Source organism: Pseudophryne corroboree, chromosome 5 (assembly GCF_028390025.1).
Source record: "Pseudophryne corroboree isolate aPseCor3 chromosome 5, aPseCor3.hap2, whole genome shotgun sequence".
NCBI classification, from domain to species: domain Eukaryota; kingdom Metazoa; phylum Chordata; class Amphibia; order Anura; family Myobatrachidae; genus Pseudophryne; species Pseudophryne corroboree.
The window spans coordinates 846,025,975-846,050,417 of record NC_086448.1 but is presented as its reverse complement, the minus strand read 5'-3'; the positions used below and the strand labels follow the sequence as shown (position 1 = coordinate 846,050,417).

General features: G+C 49.4%; 1 protein-coding gene across 2 annotated transcripts in view; it reads left to right on the top strand.

The window, feature by feature from the left end:
* The window catches only part of KCNH2 (potassium voltage-gated channel subfamily H member 2), a 750,290-nt gene that overhangs the window by 16,028 nt on the left and 709,819 nt on the right, over nt 1–24,443 (top strand). Inside the window, exon 1 of one of the 2 annotated variants that reach the window (XM_063924667.1) lies at nt 11,716–13,186. The exons of the other annotated variant lie outside the window; for it this stretch is intronic. Within the exon in view, the coding sequence (XP_063780737.1) occupies nt 13,111–13,186 (76 nt within the window). The 5' untranslated portion in view covers nt 11,716–13,110. Of the gene's footprint in view, nt 1–11,715; nt 13,187–24,443 lie in introns of those variants that run through there. 2 annotated transcript variants of the gene reach the window in all.

The window sequence follows — 24,443 nt, the reverse complement described above, 5'->3', positions numbered from 1 at the left end:
GGTTGTGATCTGAGAGAGGGAAAGGAGTGTTAGTGAGTTCAGAAACAGAGCATAGTCTGGTGAATACAAGATCAAGGCAGTGGCCCTCCTGATGAGTAGGGGAGTCAGTCCATTGGGAGAGGCCAAGAGAGGAGGTTAGAGAGAGTAGTTTAGAGGCATGGGGAGATTGTGGACTGTCAATAGAGAGATTGAAATCACCCATAATGATGGTGGAGATGTCAGAGGATAGAAAGTGAGGGAGCCATGCAGAAAAATCTTCCAGAAACTTTTTGGGTTGCCCAGGTGGGCGATAGATAGCTGCAACACGCAGAGAGAAAGGGGTGAAGATCCTAATAGAGTGTACTTCAAAGGATGTAAATGTGAGTGAGGGAACAGGTGGTAAAACAATGTGCGTGTAACATTTGGACAGTAATATTCCAACACCCCCTCCTTTGATGTTACCAGGCCTGGGGGTGTGTGTGAAGTGGAGGCCACCATGTGACAGTGCTGCAGGGGAGGCAGTGTCTGATTGTGTGAGCCAGGTTTCTGTTATAGCCAGCATATTGAATTTTTTTGCTATGAAAAGGTCATGAATAGCTGTTAATTTGTTGCAAACAGAGCATGCATTCCATAAAGCACATTTTAGTGACTTGGAGGTAGATGGGAGACAAGTGATGTTGATAAGGTTTGTTGATTTTATATTCCGTTGTGAATCAGCTGAATGTGAGCGTGGTATGTGGATGGGACCTGGATTTGGGGATATGTCACCAGCTAGTAGAAGCAGAAGAAGAGAGAGATAGGTATAGTTGGGGGAGGTGTGTGATAGTTTCTTATGGTGACAGGTAGAGGATGTGACAGTTAGTGCATTTACAACGGCCTTCGACAAGCGGAGAGTCTTCTTCGAAACCTACAGGTTCTGATTCAATCAGACAATGTCACAGCAGTGGCTCATGTGAACCGCCAAGGCGGGACAAGAAGCAGAGTCGCGATGGCGGAAGCCACAAGGATTCTTTGCTGGGCGGAAAATCATGTAAGCGCTCTGTCAGCAGTCTTCATTCCGGGAGTGGACAACTGGGAAGCAGACTTCCTCAGCAGAAACGATCTCCATCCGGGAGAGTGGGGTCTTCATCAAGAAGTCTTTGCAGACATAACACATCTTTGGGGAACTCCTCAAATAGACATGATGGCGTCACGCCACAACAAAAAACTTCGGAGGTACTGTGCCAGGTCTCGGGACCCTCAGACAGTGGCAGTAGATGCTCTGATAACACCGTGGCTGTTCAAATCGGTCTACGTGTTTCCTCCTCTTCCTCTCATCACAAAAGTGTTGAGGATCATAAGGCAAAGAAACGTACAGACAATACTCGTTGTCCCAGACTGGCCTCGAAGGGCCTGGTACTCAGATCTACAAGAGATGCTCACAGGAGATCCCTGGCCTCTTCCTCTGAGGGAAGACCTGTTGCAACAGGGGCCCTGTGTATTTCAAGACTTACCGCTGCTACGTTTGACGGCATGGCGGTTGAACGCCGAATCCTAGCGAAAAAGGGGATTCCGGAAGAGGTCATCCCTACTTTAATAAAGGCTAGGAAGGAGGTGACGGTTAAGCATTATCACTGTATCTGGCGAAAGTATGTGTCTTGGTGTGAGACCAAGAATGCACCTACGGAAGATTTTCATCTGGGTCGTTTTCTCCACTTCCTACAGACAGGAGTGGATATGGGCCTGAAATTAGGCTCTGTTAAGGTTCAGATTTCGGCCCTCTCGATTTTCTTTCAGAAGGAATTGGCTTCTCTTCCAGAAGTCCAGACGTTTGTAAAGGGAGTGCTGCATATCCAGCCCCCTTTTGTGCCTCCAGTGGCACCATGGGACCTGAACGTGGTGTTGCAGTACCTAAAATCACACTGGTTTGAACCGCTTAACAAGGTTGAGTTGAAATTTCTTGCCTGAAAGGTGGTCTTGTTGTTGGCCTTAGCATCAGCAAGGCGAGAGTCAGAATTGGCGGCTTTGTCACACAAGAGCCCCTACTTGATTTTTCATGTGGATCGAGCTGAATTGAGGACACGTCCGCAATTTTTGCCTAAAGTGGTTTCTTCGTTCCATATGAATCAACCTATTGTGGTGCCTGTGGCTACAAGTGACCTGGAGGATTCCAGATCCCTGGATGTAGTCAGGGCCTTAAAGATTTATGTAGCCAGGACGGCTAGAATTAGGAAAACAGAGGCTCTGTTTGTCCTGTATGCGGCCAATAAGATTGGCGCTCCTGCTTCAAAGCAGACTATTGCTCGCTGGATCTGTAATACGATTCAGCAGGCTCATTCTACGGCTGGATTGCCGGTACCAAATTCGGTTAAAGCCCATTCCACTAGGAAGGTGGGCTCTTCTTGGGCAGCTGCCCGAGGCGTCTCGGCATTACAGCTTTGCCGAGCGGCGACTTGGTCGGGGTCAAACACTTTTGCTAAATTCTACAAGTTTGATACCCTGGCTGATGAGGACCTAGCGTTTGCTCAGTCGGTGCTGCAGAGTCATACGCACTCTCCCGCCCGATTGGATGCTTTGGTATAAACCCCATGGTACTTACGGAGTCCCCAGCATCCTCTAGGACGTAAGAGAAAATAAGATTTTAAACCTACCGGTAAATCTATTTCTCCTAGTCCGTAGAGGATGCTGGGCGCCCGTCCCAGTGCGGAAACTCTGCAAGACTTGTATATAGTTGTTGCTTACATTAGGGTTATGATACAGTTGAAATCGGTTTTGGACCGTTGCTGTTGTTGTTCATACGGTTAACTGGTTATGTATGTTCCAGGTTACATGGTATGATTGGTGTGGGCTGGTATGAATCTTGCCCTTGGATTGCTAAATCCTGCCTTGTATTGTCCATCTCCTCTGGGCACAGTTCTCTAACTGAGGTCTGGAGGAGGGGCATAGAGGGAGGAGCCAGTGCACACCCATAGTCAAAGTTCTTTTTAGGTGCCCTATCTCCTGCGGAGCCCGTCTATAGCCCATGGTCCTTACGGAGTCCCCAGCATCCTCTACGGACTAGGAGAAATAGATTTACCGGTAGGTTTAAAATCTTATTTTTTTTGTTGTAAGTGAAATGGATAAAAGCATTAAACTAAAATCCAGGTAACACCGTCCAGCCCTCACACCACGGACAATGGGGTTACTGGTGGAAGCTGGCATTACATACATCCCTGGTGGTATAATGGGTGGGGGGCTGTTATATTGGGGTCACTATGGTGACTAATACACCACTCAGGGGCTCTACTCTTAAGTACCCTGTCCCAACAGCCTTCGGGGGAGAGGAGTGAAAGAGCCTCACTGATTTCACCTTTGGAGGTATGTGGGAGCCATGCATGTCGCCCCAGGGGCGGATTGTAGCCCTGTCCCAGCAGCTGACCCTTTATAGCCTCCCTGAGCGGACACTGCTATTGTGTTTCCGGCAGAGGTGATGGCCTCCGTGGTGGAGCTGCCCACAGGGCATTATAGTGGGGTAGGGATGTGACTGGTCTAATGGTTGTGGGTCAGTGACTAGAGGAGGTTTACTGTATATACCATCGTGCGAACCTTGTGTCTGATGGGGAAGGGGACTTGTCTCAGACATTCATAGGATGCATCACACCAGAGATACATTGTGGCGGCACAGTGGCTAGCATTGCTGTCTCACAGCACTGGGATCATGAGTTAAATTCCAGGCCATGGCACTGTCTGTGTGGAGTTTGTATGTTCTCCTTGTGTTTACATGGGTTTCCTCCAGGTGCCACGGTCTTATCATACTGTGTTTGTGACCATGTGACTGTGTGTAACACCCACCTTCAGTGTCCGGTTGTCCAGGTCGCTTGAAAAGTAACAGGTGTGGCTGAAGGGTGAAGGCAGACCAATAATCACACAGGTTTATAAATAAAAATTACGTTTCTCTGACATCCTAGTAGATGCTGGGAACTCCGTAAGGACCATGGGGAATAGCGGCTCCGCAGGAGACTGGGGGAATAGCGGCTCCGCAGGAGACTGGGCACATCTAAAGAAAGCTTTAGGACTAGCTGGTGTGCACTGGCTCCTCCCCCTATGACCCTCCTCCAAGCCTCAGTTAGATTTCTGTGCCCGACGAGAAGGGTGCACACTAGGGGCTCTCCTGAGCTCTTTGTGAAAGTTTTAGTTTAGGTTTATTATTTTCAGTGAGACCTGCTGGCAACAGGCTCACTGCATCGTGGGACTAAGGGGAGAAGAAACGGACTCACCTGCGTGCAGAGTGGATCGGGTTTCTTAGGCTACTGGACATTAGCTCCAGAGGGACGATCACAGGTTCAGCCTGGATGGGTCCCGGAGCCGCGCCGCCGGCCCCCTTACAGAGCCAGAAGAGCGAAGAGGTCCGGTGAAATCGGCGGCAGAAGACGATCCTGTCTTCAGATAAGGTAGCGCACAGCACCGCAGCTGTGCGCCATTGCTCTCAACACACTTTACACTCCGGTCACTGAGGGTGCAGGGCGCTGGGGGGGCAGCGCCCTGAGACGCAATAAATCGATAAAACCTTATATGGCTAAAATAAATGCATCACATATAACTCCTGGGCTATATGGATGCATTTAACCCCTGCCAAAACATATAGAAAAACGGATGATAAGGACGCCGAGAAAGGGGCGGAGCCTATCTCCTCAGCACACTGGCGCCATTTTCCCTCACAGCTCAGTTGGAGGGAAGCTCCCTGGCTCTCCCCTGCAGTCACTACACTACAGAAAGGGGTTAAAAAAGAGAGGGGGGCACAAATTAGGCGCAGTATAAACAATACAGCAGCTATAAAGGGAAAAACACTTATATAAGGTTATCCCTGTATATATATAGCGCTCTGGTGTGTGCTGGCAAACTCTCCCTCTGTCTCCCCAAAGGGCTAGTGGGTCCTGTCCTCTATCAGAGCATTCCCTGTGTGTGTGCTGTGTGTCGGTACTTTTGTGTCGACATGTATGAGGAAAAAAATGATGTGGAGACGGAGTAGAGTGTCTGTAATAGTGTTGTCACCCCCTAGGGGGTCGACACCTGAGTGGATGTACTGTTGAAATTGCGTGACAGTGTCAGCTTTGTATAAAAGACAGTGGTTGACATGAGACAGCCGGCTACTCAGCTTGTGCATGTCCAGATGTCTCATACAGGGGCTCTAAAGCGCCCGTTACCTCAGATACAGACGCCGACACGGATACTGGCTCCTGTGTCGATGGTGAAGAGACAACCGTGATTTCCAATAGGGCCACACATTGCATGATTGAGGCAATGGAAAATGTTTACACTTTTCTGATAATATGAATACCACCAAAAAAAGGGGTATTATGTTTGGTGAGGAAAAACTTCCTATAGTTTTCCTGAATCTGAAAAATAAAATGAGGTGTGTGATGATGCGTGGGTTTTTCTCTGATAACAATTGATAATTCTAAAAAGTTATTGGCAGTATACCTTTTCCCGCCAGAGGTTAGGGTGCGTTGGGAAACACCCCCTACAGGGGATAAGGCGCTCACACGCTTGTAAGAACAAGGGCTCTACCCTCTCTTGAGATGGCCGCCCTTAAGGATCCTGCTGATAAAAAGCAGGAGGGTATCCTAAAATGTATTTACACACATACTGGTGTTATACTGCGACCAGCAATCGCCTCAGCCTGGATGTGCAGTGCTGGGTGGTGTGGTCGGATTCCCTGACTGGAAATATTGATATCCTAGATAAGGACAGTATATTATTGCCTATAGAGCAATTAAAAGATGCTTTTCTATATATGCATGATGCACAGCGGAATATTTGCCGACTGGCATCAAGTATAAGTGCGTTGTATTCTACCAGTAAAGTGGTCAGGGATTCCAAACGGCATTTGGAAGTATTGCCTTAAAAAAGGGGATGTACCCTAGGTCGCCTCTCAAAATAAGACGCCGTATTATCAGGCGCAGTCCTGGTTGGCAAGCGGACAAAAGGGTTCCTCTTTTCTGCTCGTGACAGAGGGAGAGGAAAATGGCTGCAGAGATCAGCCAGTTCCCAGGAACAGAAACCCTTTTCCGCCGCTGCCAAGCCCTCAGTATGACGCTAGGGCTTTACAAGTTCAGGCACGGTGGGGGCCCGTTCTCAGTGAATTTCAGTGCGCAGTGGGCTCACTCGCAAGTAGACCCCTGGATCCTTCAGGTAATATTTCAGGGGTACAAATTGGAATTCGAGACGTATTCCCCTCGCCGTTTCCAAAAGTCTGTTTTACCGACGTCTCCCGCTGACAGGGAGGCAGTTTTGGAAGCCATTCACAAGCTGTATTCCCAGCAGGTGATAATTAAGGTACCCCTCCTGCAACAGGGAACGGGGTATTATTCCACACTATTGTGGTACCGAAGCCAGACGGCTCGGTGAGACCGATTTTAAAATCTAAAATCTTTGAACACTTACATACAGAGGTTCAAATTCAAAATTGAGTCACTCAGAGCAGTGATTGCAAACCTGGAAGAAGGGGACTACATGATGTCTCGGGACATCAAGGATGCTTACCTTCATGTCAAAATTTACCCTTCTCACAAAAGGTATCTCAGGTTATGGTACAGAACGACTTGTCTTCTGTTCCTAGGGATGATCCTGGACACAGTCCAGAAAGAAGGTGTTTCTCCCGGAGGAGAAAGCCAGGGAGTTATCCGAGCTAGTCAGGAACCTCCTAAAACCGAACCAAGTCTCAGTGCATCAATGCACAAGGGTTCTGGGTAAAAATGGTGGCTTCCTACGAAGCAATCCCATTCGGCAGATTCCACACAAGAACTTTCCAGTGGAACCTACTGGACAAATGGTCCGGGTCGCATCTTCAGATGCATCAGCGGATAACCCTGTCACCAAGGACAAGGGTGTCCCTCCTGTGGTGGTTGCAGAGTGCTCATCTTCTAGAGGGCCGCAGATTCGGCATTCAGGACTGGGTCCTGGTGACCACGGATGCCAGCCTGCGAGGCTGGGGAGCAGTCACACAGGGAAGGAATATCCAGGGCTTATGGTCAAGCCTGGAGACAAAAATATCCTGGAACTAAGGGCCATTTACAATGCCCTAAGTCAAGCAAAGCCTCTGCTTCAGGGTCAACCGGTATTGATCCAGTCGGACAACATCACGGCTGTCGCCCACGTAAACAGACAGGGCGGCACAAGAAGCAGGAGGGCAATGGCAGAAGCTGCAAGGATTCTCTGCTGGGCGGAAAATCATGTGATAGCACTGTCAGCAGTGTTCATTCCGGGAGTGGACAACTGGGAAGCAGACTTCCTCAGCAGACACGACCTCCACCCGGGGGAGTGGGGACTTCACCCAGAAGTCTTCCAACTGATTGTAAACCGTTGGGAAAAACCAAAGGTGGACATGATGGCGTCCCGTCTTAACAAGAAACTGGACAGATATTGCGCAAGGTCAAGGGACCCTCAGGCAATAGCGGTGGACGCTCTGGTGACACCGTGGGTGTACCAGTCAGTGTATGTGTTCCCTCCTCTGCCTCTCATACCAAAAGTACTGAGAATCATAAGAAGGAGAGGAGTAAGAACGATACTCGTGGTTCCGGATTGGCCAAGAAGGACTTGGTACCCGGAACTTCAAGAGATGCTCACGGAAGACCCGTGGCCTCTACCTCTAAGAAAGGACCTGCTCCAGCAGGGGCCTTGTCTGTTCCAAGACTTACCGCGGCTGCGTTTGACGGCATGGCGGTTGAACGCCGGATCCTGAAGGAAAAAGGCATTCCAGATGAAGTCATCCCTACCCTGGTCAAAGCCAGGAAGGATGTAACCGCAAAACATTATCACCGCATTTGGCGAAAATGTTGCGTGGTGTGAGGCCAAGAAGGCCCCTACAGAGGAATTTCAACTAGGTCGTTTCCTCCATTTCCTGCAGACAGGACTGTCTATGGGCCTAAAATTAGGGTCCATTAAGGTTCAAATTTCGGCCCTGTCGATTTTCTTCCAAAAAAAACTGGCTTCAGTACCTGAAGTTCAGACATTTGTAAAAGGGGTACTGCATATACAACCTCCTTTTGTGCCTCCAGTGGCACCTTGGGATCTCAATGTTGTTTTGAGGTTCCTTAAGTCACATTGGTTTGAACCACTCACCACTGTGGACTTAAAATATCTCACATGGAAGGTGACGATGCTGTTAGCCCTGGCTTCAACCAGGCGTGTGTCAGAATTGGCGGCTTTTATCATATAAAAGCCCTTACTTAATTTTTCATTCTGACAGGGCAGAATTGAGGACTCGTCCTCAATTTCTCCCTAAGGTGGTTTCTGCTTTTCACATGAACCAACCTTTTGTGGTGCCTGCGGCTACTAGGGACTTGGAGGACTCCAAGTTACTTGACGTTGTCAGGGCCCTGAAAATATATGTTTCCAGGACGGCTGGAGTCAGAAAGTCTGACTCGCTGTTTATCCTGTATGCACCCAACAAGCTGGGTGCTCCTGCTTCTAAGCAGACTATTGCTCGTTGGATTTGTAGTACAATTCAGCTTGCACATTCTGTGGCAGGCCTGCCACAGCCAAAATCTGTAAAAGCCCATTCCACAAGGAAAGTGGGCTCATCTTGGGCGGCTGCCTGAGGGGTCTCGGCTTTACAACTTTGCCGAGCAGCTACTTGGTCAGGGGCAAACACGTTTGCTAAATTCTACAAATTTGATACCCTGGCTGAGGAGGACCTGGAGTTCTCTCATTCGGTGCTGCAGAGTCATCCGCACTCTCCCGCCCGTTTGGGAGCTTTGGTATAATCCCCATGGTCCTTACGGAGTTCCCAGCATCCACTAGGACGTCAGAGAAAATAAGATTTTACTTACCGATAAATCTATTTCTCGTAGTCCGTAGTGGATGCTGGGCGCCCATCCCAAGTGCGGATTGTCTGCAATACTTGTACATAGTTATTGTTAACTAAATCGGGTTATTGTTGTTGTGAGCCATCTTTTCAGAGGCTCCTTCGTTGTTATCATACTGTTAACTGGGTTCAGATCACAAGTTGTACGGTGTGATTGGTGTGGCTGGTATGAGTCTTACCCGGGATTCAATATCCTTCCTTATTATGTACGCTCGTCCGGGCACAGTATCCTAACTGAGGCTTGGAGGAGGGTCATAGGGGGAGGAGCCAGTGCACACCAGCTAGTCCTAAAGCTTTCTTTAGATGTGCCCAGTCTCCTGCGGAGCCGCTATTCCCCCAGTCTCCTGCGGAGCCGCTATTCCCCATGGTCCTTACGGCGTTCCCAGCATCCACTACGGACTACGAGAAATAGATTTATCGGTAAGTAAAATCTTATTTTTATCAGACAGGAATTGCTAAGCCCTGTTACTCTGGACACAGATGATGTGACGTGTTTCTTACACACAGTGTAAATGATATATCATGTAACAAAGTCATCATTTTGTGTTTTCCTTGATGTATCCATTACTCAGAGACACAAATACACAAACATTACTAGGGCCTCTCTGTGTTACTATACGTCTGCAGTCTGATAGCTGCAGTACATTACACCCCCTGACCAGTAGTAATATGTATCAGTATTCGCTACAAGTATATACAGCATAGAGGGGGTCATTCCGACCCGTTCACACACTGCGGTTCATCGCAGCGGTGCGAACAGGTCGGTTCTGCGCATGCGCGGTGGATGCAATGCGCAGGCGCCTCGTTGCTCAGCGATGGCAGTTGCTGGGCAACGACGGCGGGAACGAAGAAAGCGGTCGCAGCGCGAATCGCAAGAAGATTGGAAGGCCGTGGAGATTTGAACGCAGGCGTATCGAGGCGTTTGGAGGGCGGATGTCTGACGTCAGTTCCGGGACCTTCATCGCTGGATCCATCGCACAGGGTAAGTAGCTGCAGGGCTGGTCTACTTTTACACAAAACATTTTTAGCATAGCAGGGCAGCACAAGCGATCGCAGCCCTGCTATGCTAAAATACACTCCCCCATAGGCGGCGTCTAGTTGATCGCACCAGCAGCAAAAAGTTGCTACGTGCGATCAACTCAGAATGACCCTCAGAGTCTTATGCACTCCTCCCCAGTGGCCATTCTGTCGGTGGTGCACTTTGCCATGTTTAGAACTAGACGTTTGCTTGGGGTCTGTCTCTCGTTAGTGTTAAACTGGCTGTCTCTATCCCACTCTGACTGCTGCCGGTCCCATCCCTGACCTTCCCTCCTTTCATTAGGAGCAACCTATAGATCAGTGGTTCTCAGATTCTGTCCTCAGGACCCCACACAGTGCATGTTTTGCAGGTAACCCAGCAGGTGCACAGGTGAATTCATTACTCACTGACACATTTTATAAGGTCCACAGGTGGAGCTAATTATTTCACTTGTGATTCTGTGAGGAGACCTGGAAAACATGCACCGTGTGGGGTCCTGAGGACCGAGTTTGAGAACCTGTGCTATAGATGATGAGGAAGGTATTACAGATGGAGGAAGTAGAACTCGATCGGGGGGATGTCTTCTACCTGTGGCCCTGGTATTACCATTAGGACCAGCGCCCAGCTGTAGCTCAGGCTCTCGTGGGTTAAATCGTCCGTCAGATGTAGTGATTTACCATCTCTATATACTGTTGCTGGTCCCGGTTTCTCCACGCAAATCCCATCATGTTTGGTAAAGTAAATGGTTCCCTTCCACCGACTCACAAAACAGGATCATACAGTGGCTGTTCCACACATACCGTAACGTGGTGACGCAATAGGCGTGTTCACCCAAACCGCAGCGCGTGGCCCTAATTCTTCCCACACTCCGCCTGGGTTCACACTCCCTCAGTATACTCCCAGCCGCCCCCATGTCCCCAACACAATAGGACAGAGGTTCTCAAACTCGGTCCTCGGGACCCCACACGCTGCATGTTTTGCAGGTCTCCTCACAGAATCGCAAGTGAAATAATTAGCTCCACCTGTGTACCTTTTAAAATGTGTCAGTGAGTAATTAATACACCTGTGCACCTGCTGGGTTACCTGCAAAACATGCACTGTGTGGGCCCCCGAGGACTGAGTTTGAGAACCTCTGCAATAGGACATTAGTAAATATTCTGTTTTCCAGTGACAATGAGATCATTTCCGCCGTGTTATGTGAATATGGACAGAACATTGAGTTTTACCGGTGCGACCTATGCTCCTAAATCCCCCGTAACTCATTGTATAATGCCCCCCTGTATACTGTAATACACAGGTTCTCAAACTCGGTCCTCAGGACCCCACACAGTGCATGTTTTGCAGGTAACCCAGCAGGTGCACAGGTGTATTAATTACTCACTGACACATTTAAAAAAGGTCCACAGGTGTAGTCAATTATTTCACTTGTAATTCTGTGAGGAGACCTGCAAAACATGCACTGTGTGGGGTCCTGAGGACCGAGTTTGAGAACCTATGCTGTAATACAATGCTGAGTGTAAAGCGCTGCGCCCACCATCCATCCCCTGGAGAAGCGCCGCTCCCGGATTAGCGGAGCCTCCGGGTAATCTGTGTGTTAATCCCTCATTAATGGCACCTGGCAGCTCCCGGCTCCTCTGTGCACAATGATTGGGATATTTCCCATTGATCCTTCCCTGCTGCCAGGTGCGCTCCCCGTTTAACCCTCTGCGTGCCCGCTCCACCTGCCAGTCACACAGGGGGCATCTCATTGAGAGGGCAGGCATTGTGATGGTGGCATCCTATGGATGGCGGCTCCTCCTCTCCTGCACACAGACCTGTCTCCTTGTCTCCATAACACAGGAGCCTGCAGTCTGGGTCTGTGATGCCTCCCAGCTGGGATTCCCCCCTGTCTGACAGCGCAGGGAAGAGGGGGAGGAAGGAGGAGGAGGAACAGCATCAACAATCCCTAGCAGCAGGCAAAACACCATCCGTCTCCCACAGCATCCCCTTCTGCCTTCTCTCCTAATAAGGGGATGCCTTCTGGAGGAGACGGCCCAGGCTGTGTGCCAGCCAAGACCTAGAGCACGCGTCCCACACCCCCTGTGTCACCGGCAGAGGGGACACAGTCGGTGACAGGAACAGGTGCTGAGAAAGGACACCTGGATCTGTGGGGTCTGACCTCCCTCCCCTGCACACTCACCACCGATTCCCGCCTTCCACAACAAAGGATCATGGGATAATAGCGCTGCTGGCACGCCAAGCCACTGGGATAACTCCACTAGTACCGCTGTTCGGGATTACCCTGCCGGAACGCCCATATTTACCCACGCCGAGCTTTCTCCCAAAACCCGCTTCTCTCCCAGAGGATTAACGTCCGGAGAATTGTTGTAGGCATAACAAGTGCGCCCTCCCGTGCCAAGTACCCCATTGCCCGTTGTCGTCACCCCGGGTTGCCCCGTACTCTGGGCCTGGGGTTGTAGGGTGGAAGTTCGTTGAGTGTGTCACGGAGAGTTTCTAGGTGCACCCAGCCACGTGTGGAGCGCTGTGCGCGGGATCTGAGCCTCCAGCCCCCGCCGTGCAGAATACTATGTGTGTCACTACTTATCCCCGCGTCCATAGTGTTTGCCCTTGACACGGCTAGTGCTGCAGGAGACGCCGTGGCCCGTACGCGGAATATGAGCCTCATCCATGCTGCCTGCGTGCTGCCATTATCTGTCTTGCTGTAGGTATTGTCAGCTAATAATAGGCACGTTCTCCACTGGATGAGATAATTGTGCGTTCACCTCTGGCAGTGCACGGCGTGATGGGGAGTGTGACAGGTCCCCAGGGCTGTGCTGTGTTGTCTCACACTTCACCGTCTGTCTCTGTGTAGAACTCCCAGCAGCTGTGCCCCTGCGTACGGGCATCGATTGTGGCCAGCCCGGGAAAGGGTTAACAGAGGGCTCCGTGCACGTGGAGTATGGTGTGTGTGGCATCCGGGGGCCAGCGGCTGACTTCACTACAGGTGCAGGGGCGCTGTGTGACCTAGCGTCTCCCTGCCGTACCGGATCATAGCCCCAACCAGCAGGTGACACCATAGCAACCACCAATGAGCCACCAGAAGACCACGGGCATTGGCTAGCTGTGAGGCCACCAGTATCCCTCGTCTTGTGGATTTATCATTGGCTGACGTTAGCCCGTCTGGTTCTCTGCCCCTGGCTGTCTCTATCCGCCTCCGGGATCTGCTTTTGTGTATGGTGTGAGGTTGGCACATACCACCTATTGCTAGCACCAAGGAGGCTGGTGAGCAGGACAAACCTATGGGATAAGGATGCCCGTCCGAAGAGGACACGTCGCCCCTCAGAACACCTTCTTGGACACAATTATCCGGAAATTCGAAGGACAAAGTAAGTGAATGAAACGGAATTGTACTGTACACATGAGGTCTACCCTGATGTTCCCTGGGCAGTGCCACCTGATGCCCCTCTGCCAGGGAACAGCTGTGCTCGTTCCTTATTCTAACTTTCCTCCGTATTGTTTCTGCGTCACCAGCTGCGTTCTCTGCTTTCTATGCACAGAATCTGTTCTCCCCGGCTGTGCCTCATACATAGGACTGTCTATTATCCAGCCCCATCACTATCTGTACCTCGCCCGTGTTCTGCAGCCTGTCTCCTCTTCCCCTCATTAGGTCTCTGTATGTATTATATGTGTGCTTTCTATGTACAGCGTCTGGTGCTCTCCCCGGCTGTGCCTCACACATAGGACTGTCTATTATCCAGCCCCATCACTATCTGTAACTCGCCCGTGTTCCGCAGCCTGTCTCATCTTCCCCTCATTAGGTCTCTGTATGTATTATATGTGTGCTTTCTATGTACAGCGTCTGGAGCTCTCCCCGGCTGTGCCTCACACGTAGGACTGTCTATTATCCATCCCCATCACTATCTGTAACTCGCCCGTGTTCCGCAGCCTGTCTCCTCTTCCCCTCATTAGGTCTCTGTATGTATTATATGTGTGCTTTCTATGTACAGCGTCTGTTCTCCCCGGCTGTGCCTCACACATAGGACTGTCTATTATCCAGCCCCATCACTATCTGTAACTCGCCCGTGTTCTGCAGCTTGTCTCCTCTTCCCCTCATTAGGTCTCTGTATGTATTATATGTGTGCTTTCTATGTACAGCGTCTGTTCTCCCCGGCTGTGCCTCATACATAGGACTGTCTATTATCCAGCCCCATCACTATCTGTAACTCGCCCGTGTTCTGCAGCCTGTCTCCTCTTCCCCTCATTAGGTCTCTGTATGTATTATATGTGTGCTTTCTATGTACAGCGTCTGGTGCTCTCCCCGGCTGTGCCTCACACGTAGGACTGTCTATTATCCAGCCCCATCACTATCTGTAACTCGCCCGTGTTCCGCAGCCTGTCTCCTCTTCCCCTCATTAGGTCTCTGTATGTATTATATGTGTGCTTTCTATGTACAGCGTCTGGTGCTCTCCCCGGCTGTGCCTCACACATAGGACTGTCTATTATCCAGCCCCATCACTATCTGTAACTCGCCCGTGTTCCGCAGCCTGTCTCATCTTCCCCTCATTAGGTCTCTGTATGTATTATATGTGTGCTTTCTATGTACAGCGTCTGGAGCTCTCCCCGGCTGTGCCTCACACGTAGGACTGTCTATTATCCAGCCCCATCACTATCTGTAACTCGCCCGTGTTCCGCAGCCTGTCTCCTCTTCCCCTCATTAGGTCTCTGTATGTATTATATGTGTGCTTTCTATGTACAGCGTCTGTTATCCCCGGCTGTGCCTCACACGTAGGACTGTCTATTATCCAGCCCCATCACTATCTGTAACTCGCCCGTGTTCTGCAGCCTGTCTCCTCTTCCCCTCATTAGGTCTCTGTATGTATTATATGTGTGCTTTCTATGTACAGCGTCTGTTCTCCCCGGTTGTGCCTCATACATAGGACTGTCTATTTTCCAGCCCCATCACTATCTGTAACTCGCCCGTGTTCCGCAGCCTGTCTCCTCTTCCCCTCATTAGGTCTCTGTATGTATTATATGTGTGCTTTCTATGTACAGCGTCTGGTGCTCTCCCCGGCTGTGCCTCACACGTAGGACTGTCTATTATCCAGCCCCATCACTATCTGTAACTCGCCCGTGTTCCGCAGCCTGTCTCCTCTTCCCCTCATTAGGTCTCTGTATGTATTATATGTGTGCTTTCTATGTACAGCGTCTGTTCTCCCCGGCTGTGCCTCGCACATAAGACTGTCTATTATCCAGCCCCATCACTATCTGTAACTCGCCCGTGTTCCGCAGCCTGTCTCGTCTTCCCCTCATTAGGTCTCTGTATGTATTATATGTGTGCTTTGTATGTACAGTGTCTGTTCTCCCCGGCTGTGCCTCATACATAGGACTGTCTATTATCCAGCCCCATCACTATCTGTAACTCGCCCGTGTTCCGCAGCCTGTCTCATCTTCCCCTCATTAGGTCTCTGTATGTATTATATGTGTGCTTTCTATGTACAGCGTCTGTTCTCCCCGGCTGTGCCTCATACATAGGACTGTCTATTATCCAGCCCTACCACTATCTGTAACTCACCCGTGTTCCGCAGCCTGTCTCCTCTTCCCCTCATTAGGTCTCTGTATGTATTATATGTGTGCTTTCTATGTACAGCGTCTGTTCTCCCCGGCTGTGCCTCACACGTAGGACTGTCTATTATCCAGCCCCATCACTATCTGTAACTCGCCCGTGTTCCGCAGCCTGTCGCCTCTTCCCCTCATTAGGTCTCTGTATGTATTATATGTCTGCTTTCTATGTACAGCGTCTGTTCTCCCCGGCTGTGCCTCACACATAGGACTGTCTATTATCCAGCCCCATCACTATCTGTAACTCGCCCGTGTTCTGCAGCCTGTCTCCTCTTCCCCTCATTAGGTCTCTGTATGTATTATATGTGTGCTTTCTATGTACAGCGTCTGTTCTCCCCGGCTGTGCCTCATACATAGGACTGTCTATTATCCAGTCCCATCACTATCTGTAACTCGCCCGTGTTCCGCAGCCTGTCTCCTCTTCCCCTCATTAGGTCTCTGTATGTATTATATGTGTGCTTTCTATGTACAGCGTCTGTTCTCCCCGGCTGTGCCTCATACATAGGACTGTCTATTATCCAGCCCCACCACTATCTGTAACTCGCCCGTGTTCCGCAGCCTGTCTCCTGTTCCCCTCATTAGGTCTCTGTATGTATTATATGTGTGCTTTCTATGTACAGCGTCTGTTCTCCCCGGCTGTGCCTCATACATAGGACTGTCTATTATCCAGCCCCATCACTATCTGTAACTCGCCCGTGTTCCGCAGCCTGTCTCCTCTTCCCCTCATTAGGTCTCTGTATGTATTATATGTGTGCTTTCTATGTACAGCGTCTGTTCTCCCCGGCTGTGCCTCATACATAGGACTGTCTATTATCCTGCCCCATCACTATCTGTAACTCGCCTGTGTTCTGCAGCCTGTCTCATCTTCCCCTCATTAGGTCTCTGTATGTATTATATGTGTGCTTTCTATGTACAGCGTCTGGTGCGCTCCCCGGCTGTGCCTCATACATAGGACTGTCTATTATCCAGCCCCATCACTATCTGTAACTCGCCCATGTTCTGCAGCCTGTCTCCTCTTCCCCTCATTAGGTCTCTGTATGTATTATATGTGTGCTTTCTATGTACAGCGTCTGTTCTCCCCGGCTGTGCCTCATACATAGGACTGTCTATTATCCAGTCCCATCACTATCTGTAACTCGCCTGTGTTCCGCAGCCTGTCTCCTCTTCCCCTCATTAGGTCTCTGTATGTATTATATGTGTGCTTTCTATGTACAGCGTCTGTTCTCCCCGGCTGTGCCTCATACATAGGACTGTCTATTATCCTGCCCCATCACTATCTGTAACTCGCCCGTGTTCCGCAGCCTGTCTCATCTTCCCCTCATTAGGTCTCTGTATGTATTATATGTGTGCTTTCTATGTACAGCGTCTGGTGCGTTCCCGGCTGTGCCTCATACATAGGACTGTCTATTATCCATCCCCATCACTATCTGTAACTCGCCCGTGTTCCGCAGCCAGTCTCCTCTTCCCCCTCATTAGTTCTCTGTGTGTATTATATGTGTGCTTTCTATGTACAGTGTCTGGTGCTCTCCCCGGCTGTGCCTCACACGTAGGACTGTCTATTATCCAGCCCCATCACTATCTGTAACTCGCCCGTGTTCCGCAGCCTGTCTCGTCTTCCCCACATTAGGTCTCTGTATGTATTATATGTGTGCTTTCTATTAGAGATGAGCGGGTTCGGTTCCTCGGAAACCGAACCCGCCCGAACTTCATGTTTTTTTACACGGGTCCGAGCGACTCGGATCTTCCCGCCTTGCTCGGTTAACCCGAGCGCGCCCGAACGTCATCATCCCGCTGTCGGATTCTCGCGAGGCTCGGATTCTATCGCGAGACTCTGATTCTATATAAGGAGCCGCGCGTCGCCGCCATTTTCACACGTGCATTGAGATTCATAGGGAGAGGACGTGGCTGGCGTCCTCTCCGTTTATAGAGAAGAGAAGAAGAGAGTGAGACTAGAGTAGAGAGAGACACAGTAGTAATTTTGGGGAGCATTAGGAGGAGTACTACTACTTGCTGAAGTGATAGATAGATAGTGTGACTGTATAATGTATATCTGACTTGTGGGGGAGACACTGACAGTGGGGAGCAGTTAGAGTCTGAGAGCAGGACTCAGGAGTACATATAACGTACAGTGCACACTTTTGCTGCCAGAGCGCCACACTGCCATTGTGACCACACCAACCACCAGTATAATATATATTGTGATTGTCTGCTTAGGAGTACTACTTGCAAGTTGCTGATAGTGTGACCAGTGACCTGACCACCAGTTTAATAATCACCACCAGTTTAATATATATATATATATATATATATATATATATATATATATATATATATATATAATTGTATATAATATATATATAATATTGTATACCACCTACCCGTTTTTTTTTTTTTTTCTTTCTTCTTCTTTATACATACTACTATAGTAGCTTACTGTAGCAGTCTGCGGTGCTGCTGAGCTGACAGTGTCCAGCAGGTCCGTCATCAGTCATTACATAATAAATATATATACCTGTCCGGCTGCAGTACTAGTGATATTATATATATATATATATATATATATATATATATATATATATATATATATGTTAATTTCATCTCATTATCATCCAGTCTATATTAGCAGCAGACACAGTACGGTAGTCCACGGCTGTAGCTACCTCTGTGTCGGCAGTCGCTGGTCCATCCATAAGTATACTAGTATCGATCCATCTCCATTGTTTACCTGAGGTGCCTTTTAGTTGTGCCTATTAAAATATGGAGAACAAAAATGTTGAGGTTCCAAAATTAGGGAAAGATCAAGATCCACTTCCACCTCGTGCTGAAGCTGCTGCCACTAGTCATGGCCGAAACGATGAAATGCCAGCAACGTCGTCTGCCAAGGCCGATGCCCAATGTCATAGTACAGAGCATGTAAAATCCAAAACACCAAATATCAGTAAAAAAAGGACTCCAAAATCTAAAATAAAATTGTCGGAGGAGAAGCGTAAACTTGCCAATATGCCATTTACCACACGGAGTGGCAAGGAACGGCTGAGGCCCTGGCCTATGTTCATGGCTAGTGGTTCAGCTTCACATGAGGATGGAAGCACTCAGCCTCTCGCTAGAAAAATGAAAAGACTTGCGGCAAAAGCACAGCAAAGAACTGTGCGTTCTTCGAAATCCCAAATCCCAAAGGAGAGTCCAATTGTGTCGGTTGCGATGCCTGACCTTCCCAACACTGGACGTGAAGAGCATGCGCCCTCCACCATTTGCACGCCCCCTGCAAGTGCTGGAAGGAGCACCCGCAGTCCAGTTCCTGATAGTCAGATTGAAGATGTCAGTGTTGAAGTACACCAGGATGAGGAGGATATGGGTGTTGCTGGCGCTGGGGAGGAAATTGACCAGGAGGATTCTGATGGTGAGGTGGTTTGTTTAAGTCAGGCACCCGGGGAGACACCTGTTGTCCGTGGGAGGAATAGGGCCATTGACATGCCTGGTCAAAATACAAAAAAAATCAGCTCTTCGGTGTGGAAGTATTTCACCAGAAATGCGGACAACATTTGTCAAGCCGTGTGTTGCCTTTGTCAAGCTGTAATAAGTAGGGGTAAGGACGTTAACCACCTCGGAACATCCTCCCTTATACGTCACCTGCAGCGCATTCATCATAAGTCAGTGACAAGTTCAAAAACTTTGGGCGACAGCGGAAGCAGTCCACTGACCAGTAAATCCCTTCCTCTTGTAACCAAGCTCACGCAAACCACCCCACCAACTCCCTCAGTGTCAATTTCCTCCTTCCCCAGGAATGCCAATAGTCCTGCAGGCCATGTCACTGGCAATTCTGACGAGTCCTCTCCTGCCTGGGATTCCTCCGATGCATCCTTGCGTGTAACGCCTACTGCTGCTGGCGCTGCTGTTGTTGCTGCTGGGAGTCGATGGTCATCCCAGAGGGGAAGTCGTAAGCCCACTTTTACTATTTCCACCAAGCAATTGACTGTCCAACAGTCCTTTGCGAGGAAGATGAAATATCACAGCAGTCATCCTGTTGCAAAGCGGATAACTGAGGCCTTGACAACTATGTTGGTGTTAGACGTGCGTCCGGTATCCGCCGTTAGTTCACAGGGAACTAGACAATTTCTTGAGGTAGTGTGCCCCCGTTACCAAATACCATCTAGGTTCCACTTCTCTAGGCAGGCGATACCGAGAATGTACACGGACGTCAGAAAAAGACTCACCAGTGTCCTAAAAAATGCAGTTGTACCCAATGTCCACTTAACCACGGACATGTGGACAAGTGGAGCAGGGCAGGGTCAGGACTATATGACTGTGACAGCCCACTGGGTAGATGTATGGACTCCCGCCGCAAGAACAGCAGCGGCGGCACCAGTAGCAGCATCTCGCAAACGCCAACTCTTTCCTAGGCAGGCTACGCTTTGTATCACCGGTTTCCAGAATACGCACACAGCTGAAAACCTCTTACGGCAACTGAGGAAGATCATCGCGGAATGGCTTACCCCAATTGGACTCTCCTGTGGATTTGTGGCATCGGACAACGCCAGCAATATTGTGTGTGCATTAAATATGGGCAAATTCCAGCACGTCCCATGTTTTGCACATACCTTGAATTTGGTGGTGCAGAATTTTTTAAAAAACGACAGGGGCGTGCAAGAGATGCTGTCGGTGGCCAGAAGAATTGCGGGACACTTTCGGAGGACAGGCACCACGTACAGAAGACTGGAGCACCACCAAAAATGCCTGAACCTGCCCTGCCATCATCTGAAGCAAGAAGTGGTAACGAGGTGGAATTCAACCCTATATATGCTTCAGAGGTTGGAGGAGCAGCAAAAGGCCATTCAAGCCTATACAATTGAGCACGATATAGGAGGTGGAATGTACCTGTCTCAAGCGCAGTGGAGAATGATTTCAACGTTGTGCAAGGTTCTGCAACCTTTTGAACTTGCCACACGTGAAGTCAGTTCAGACACTGCCAGCCTGAGTCAGGTCATTCCCCTCATCAGGCTTTTGCAGAAGAAGCTGAAGGCATTGAAGGAGGAGCTAAAAGGGAGCGATTCCGCTAGGCATGTGGGACTTGTGGATGGAGCCCTTAATTTGCTTAACCAGGATTCACGGGTGGTCAATCTGTTGAAATCAGAGCACTACATTTTGGCCACCGTGCTCGATCCTAGATTTAAAACCTACGTTGGATCTCTCTTTCCGGCAGACACAAGTCTGCAGAGGTTCAAAGACCTGCTGGTGAGAAAATTGTCAAGTCAAGCGGAACGTGACCCGTCAACAGCTCCTCCTTCACATTCTCCCGCAACTGGGGCTGCGAGGAAAAGGCTAAGAATTCCGAGCCCACCCGCTGGCGGTGATGCAGGGCAGTCTGGAGCGAGTGCTGACATCTGGTCCGGACTGAAGGACCTGCCAACGATTACTGACATGTCGTCTACTGTCACTGCATATGGGAGGTCATTCCGAGTTGTTCGCTCGCAAGGCGATTTTAGCAGAGTTGCTCACGCTAAGCCGCCGCCTACTGGGAGTGAATCTTAGCATCCTAAAATTGCGAACGAAGTATTCGCAATATTGCGATTACACACCTCGTAGCAGTTTCTGAGTAGCTTCAGACTTACTCGGCATCTGCGATCAGTTCAGTGCTTGTCGTTCCTGGTTTGACGTCACAAACACTCCCAGCGTTCGCCCAGACACTCCTCCGTTTCTCCGGCCACTCCTGCGTTTTTTCCGGAAACGGTAGCGTTTTTTCCCACACGCCCATAAAACGGCCTGTTTCCGCCCAGTAACACCCATTTCCTGTCAATCACATTACGATCGCCAGACCGATGAAAAAGCCGTGAGTAAAATTACTAAGTGCATAGCAAATTTACTTGGCGCAGTCGCAGTGCGGACATTGCGCATGCGCATTGAGCGGAAAATCGCTGCGATGCGAAGATTTTTACCAAGCGAACAACTCGGAATGAGGGCCCTGATTCTGTCACCATTGAAAGAATGGTGGAGGATTATATGAGTGACCGCATCCAAGTAGGCACGTCACACAGTCCGTACTTATACTGGCAGGAAAAAGAGGCAATTTGGAGGCCCTTGCACAAACTGGCTTTATTCTACCTAAGTTGCCCTCCCACAAGTGTGTACTCCGAAAGAGTGTTTAGTGCCGCCGCTCACCTTGTCAGCAATCGGCGTACGAGGTTACATCCAGAAAATGTGGAGAAGATGATGTTCATTAAAATGAATTATAATCAATTCCTCCGCGGAGACATTGACCAGCAGCAATTGCCTCCACAAAGTACACAGGGAGCTGAGATGGTGGATTCCAGTGGGGACGAATTGATAATCTGTGAGGAGGGGGATGTACACGGTGATATATCGGAGGGTGAAGATGAGGTGGACATCTTGCCTCTGTAGAGCCAGTTTGTGCAAGGAGAGATTAATTGCTTCTTTTTTGGGGGGGGTCCAAACCAACCCGTCATATCAGTCACAGTCGTGTGGCAGACCCTGTCACTGAAATGATGGGTTGGTTAAAGTGTGCATGTCCTGTTTTGTTTATACAACATAAGGGTGGGTGGGAGGGCCCAAGGACAATTCCATCTTGCACCTCTTTTTTCTTTTCTTTTTCTTTGCATCATGTGCTGATTGGGGAGGGTTTTTTGGAAGGGACATCCTGCGTGACACTGCAGTGCCACTCCTAGATGGGCCAGGTGTTTGTGTCGGCCACTAGGGTCGCTTAGCTTAGTCATCCAGCGACCTCGGTGCAAATTTTAGGACTAAAAATAATATTGTGAGGTGTTCAGAATAGACTGAAAATGAGTGGAAATTATGGTTTTTGAGGTTAATAATACTTTGGGATCAAAATGACCCCCAAATTCTATGATTTTGAAAAAAACACCCGAATCCAAAACACACCCGAATCCGACAAAAAAAATTCGGTGAGGTTTTGCCAAAACGCGGTCGAACCCAAAACACGGCCGCGGAACCGAACCCAAAACCAAAACCCGTTAAATTTCAAGTGCACATCTCTACTTTCTATGTACAGCATCTGGAGCTCTCCCCGGCTGTGCCTCATACATAGGACTGTCTATTATCCAGCCCCATCACTATCTGTAACTCGCCCGTGTTCCGCAGCCTGTCTCCTCTTCCCCCTCATTAGGTCTCTGTATGTATTATATGTGTGCTTTCTATGTACAGCGTCTGGTGTTCTCCCCGGCTGTGCCTCATACATAGGACTGTCTATTATCCAGCCCCATCACTATCTGTAACTCGCCCGTGTTCCGCAGCCTGTCTCCTCTTCCCCTCATTAGGTCTCTGTATGTATTATATGTGTGCTTTCTATGTACAGCGTCTGTTCTCCCCGGCTGTGCCTCACACATAGGACTGTCTATTATCCAGCCCCATCACTATCTGTAACTCGCCCGTGTTCCGCAGCCTGTCTCCTCTTCCCCTCATTAGGTCTCTGTATGTATTATATGTGCGCTTTCTATGTACAGCGTCTGGTGCGCTCCCCGGCTGTGCCTCACACATAGGACTGTCTATTATCCAGCCCCATCACTATCTGTAACTCGCCCGTGTTCCGCAGCCTGTCTCCTGTTCCCCTCATTAGGTCTCTGTATGTATTATATGTGTGCTTTCTATGTACAGCGCCTGGTGCTCTCCCGGGCTGTGCCTCATACATAGGACTGTCTATTATCCACTGCCCCACCACTATCTGTAACTCGCCCGTGTTCCGCAGCCTGTCTCGTCTTCCCCTCATTAGTTCTCTGTATGTATTATATGTGTGCTTTCTATGTACAGCGTCTGTTCTCCCCGGCTGTGCCTCATACATAGAACTGTCTATTATCCAGCCTCATCACTATCTGTAACTCGCCCGTGTTCCGCAGCCTGTCTCATCTTCCCCTCATTAGGTCTCTGTATGTATTATATGTGTGCTTTCTATGTACAGCGTCTGTTCTCCCCGGCTGTGCCTCATACGTAGGACTGTCTATTATCCAGTCCCATCACTATCTGTAACTCGCCCGTGTTCCGCAGCCAGTCTCCTCTTCCCCTCATTAGGTCTCTGTATGTATTATATGTGTGCTTTCTATGTACAGCGTCTGTTCTCCCCGGCTGTGCCTCACACGTAGGACTGTCTATTATCCAGCCCCATCACTATCTGTAACTCGCCCGTGTTCCGCAGCCTGTCTCATCTTCCCCTCATTAGGTCTCTGTATGTATTATATGTGTGCTTTCTATGTACAGCGTCTGTTCTCCCCGGCTGTGCCTCATACATAGGACTGTCTATTATCCAGCCCCATCACTATCTGTAACTCGCCCGTGTTCCGCAGCCAGTCTCCTCTTCCCCCTCATTAGTTCTCTGTATGTATTATATGTGTGCTTTCTATGTACAGTGTCTGGTGCTCTCCCCGGCTGTGCCTCACACGTAGGACTGTCTATTATCCAGCCCCATCACTATCTGTACCTCGCCCGTGTTCCGCAGCCTGTCTCCTCTTCCCCTCATTAGGTCTCTGTATGTATTATATGTGTGCTTTCTATGTACAGCGTCTGGTGTTCTCCCCGGCTGTGCCTCATACATAGGACTGTCTATTATCCAGCCCCATCACTATCTGTAACTCGCCCGTGTTCCGCAGCCTGTCTTCTCTTCCCCTCATTAGGTCTCTGTATGTATTATATGTGTGCTTTCTAAAGTTTCTATGTACAGCGTCTGTTCTCCCCATCTGTGCCTCATACATAGGACTGTCTATTATCCAGCCCCATCACTATCTGTAACTCGCCCGTGTTCCGCAGCCTGTCTCCTCTTCCCCTCATTAGGTCTCTGTATGTATTATATGTGTGCTTTCTATGTACAGCGTCTGTTATCCCCGGCTGTGCCTCATACATAGAACTGTCTATTATCCAGCCCCACCACTATCTGTAACTCGCCCGTGTTCCGCAGCCTGTCTCCTCTTCCCCTCATTAGGTCTCTGTATGTATTATATGTGTGCTTTCTATGTACAGCATCTGGTGTTCTCCCCGGCTGTGCCTCACACATAGGACTGTTTA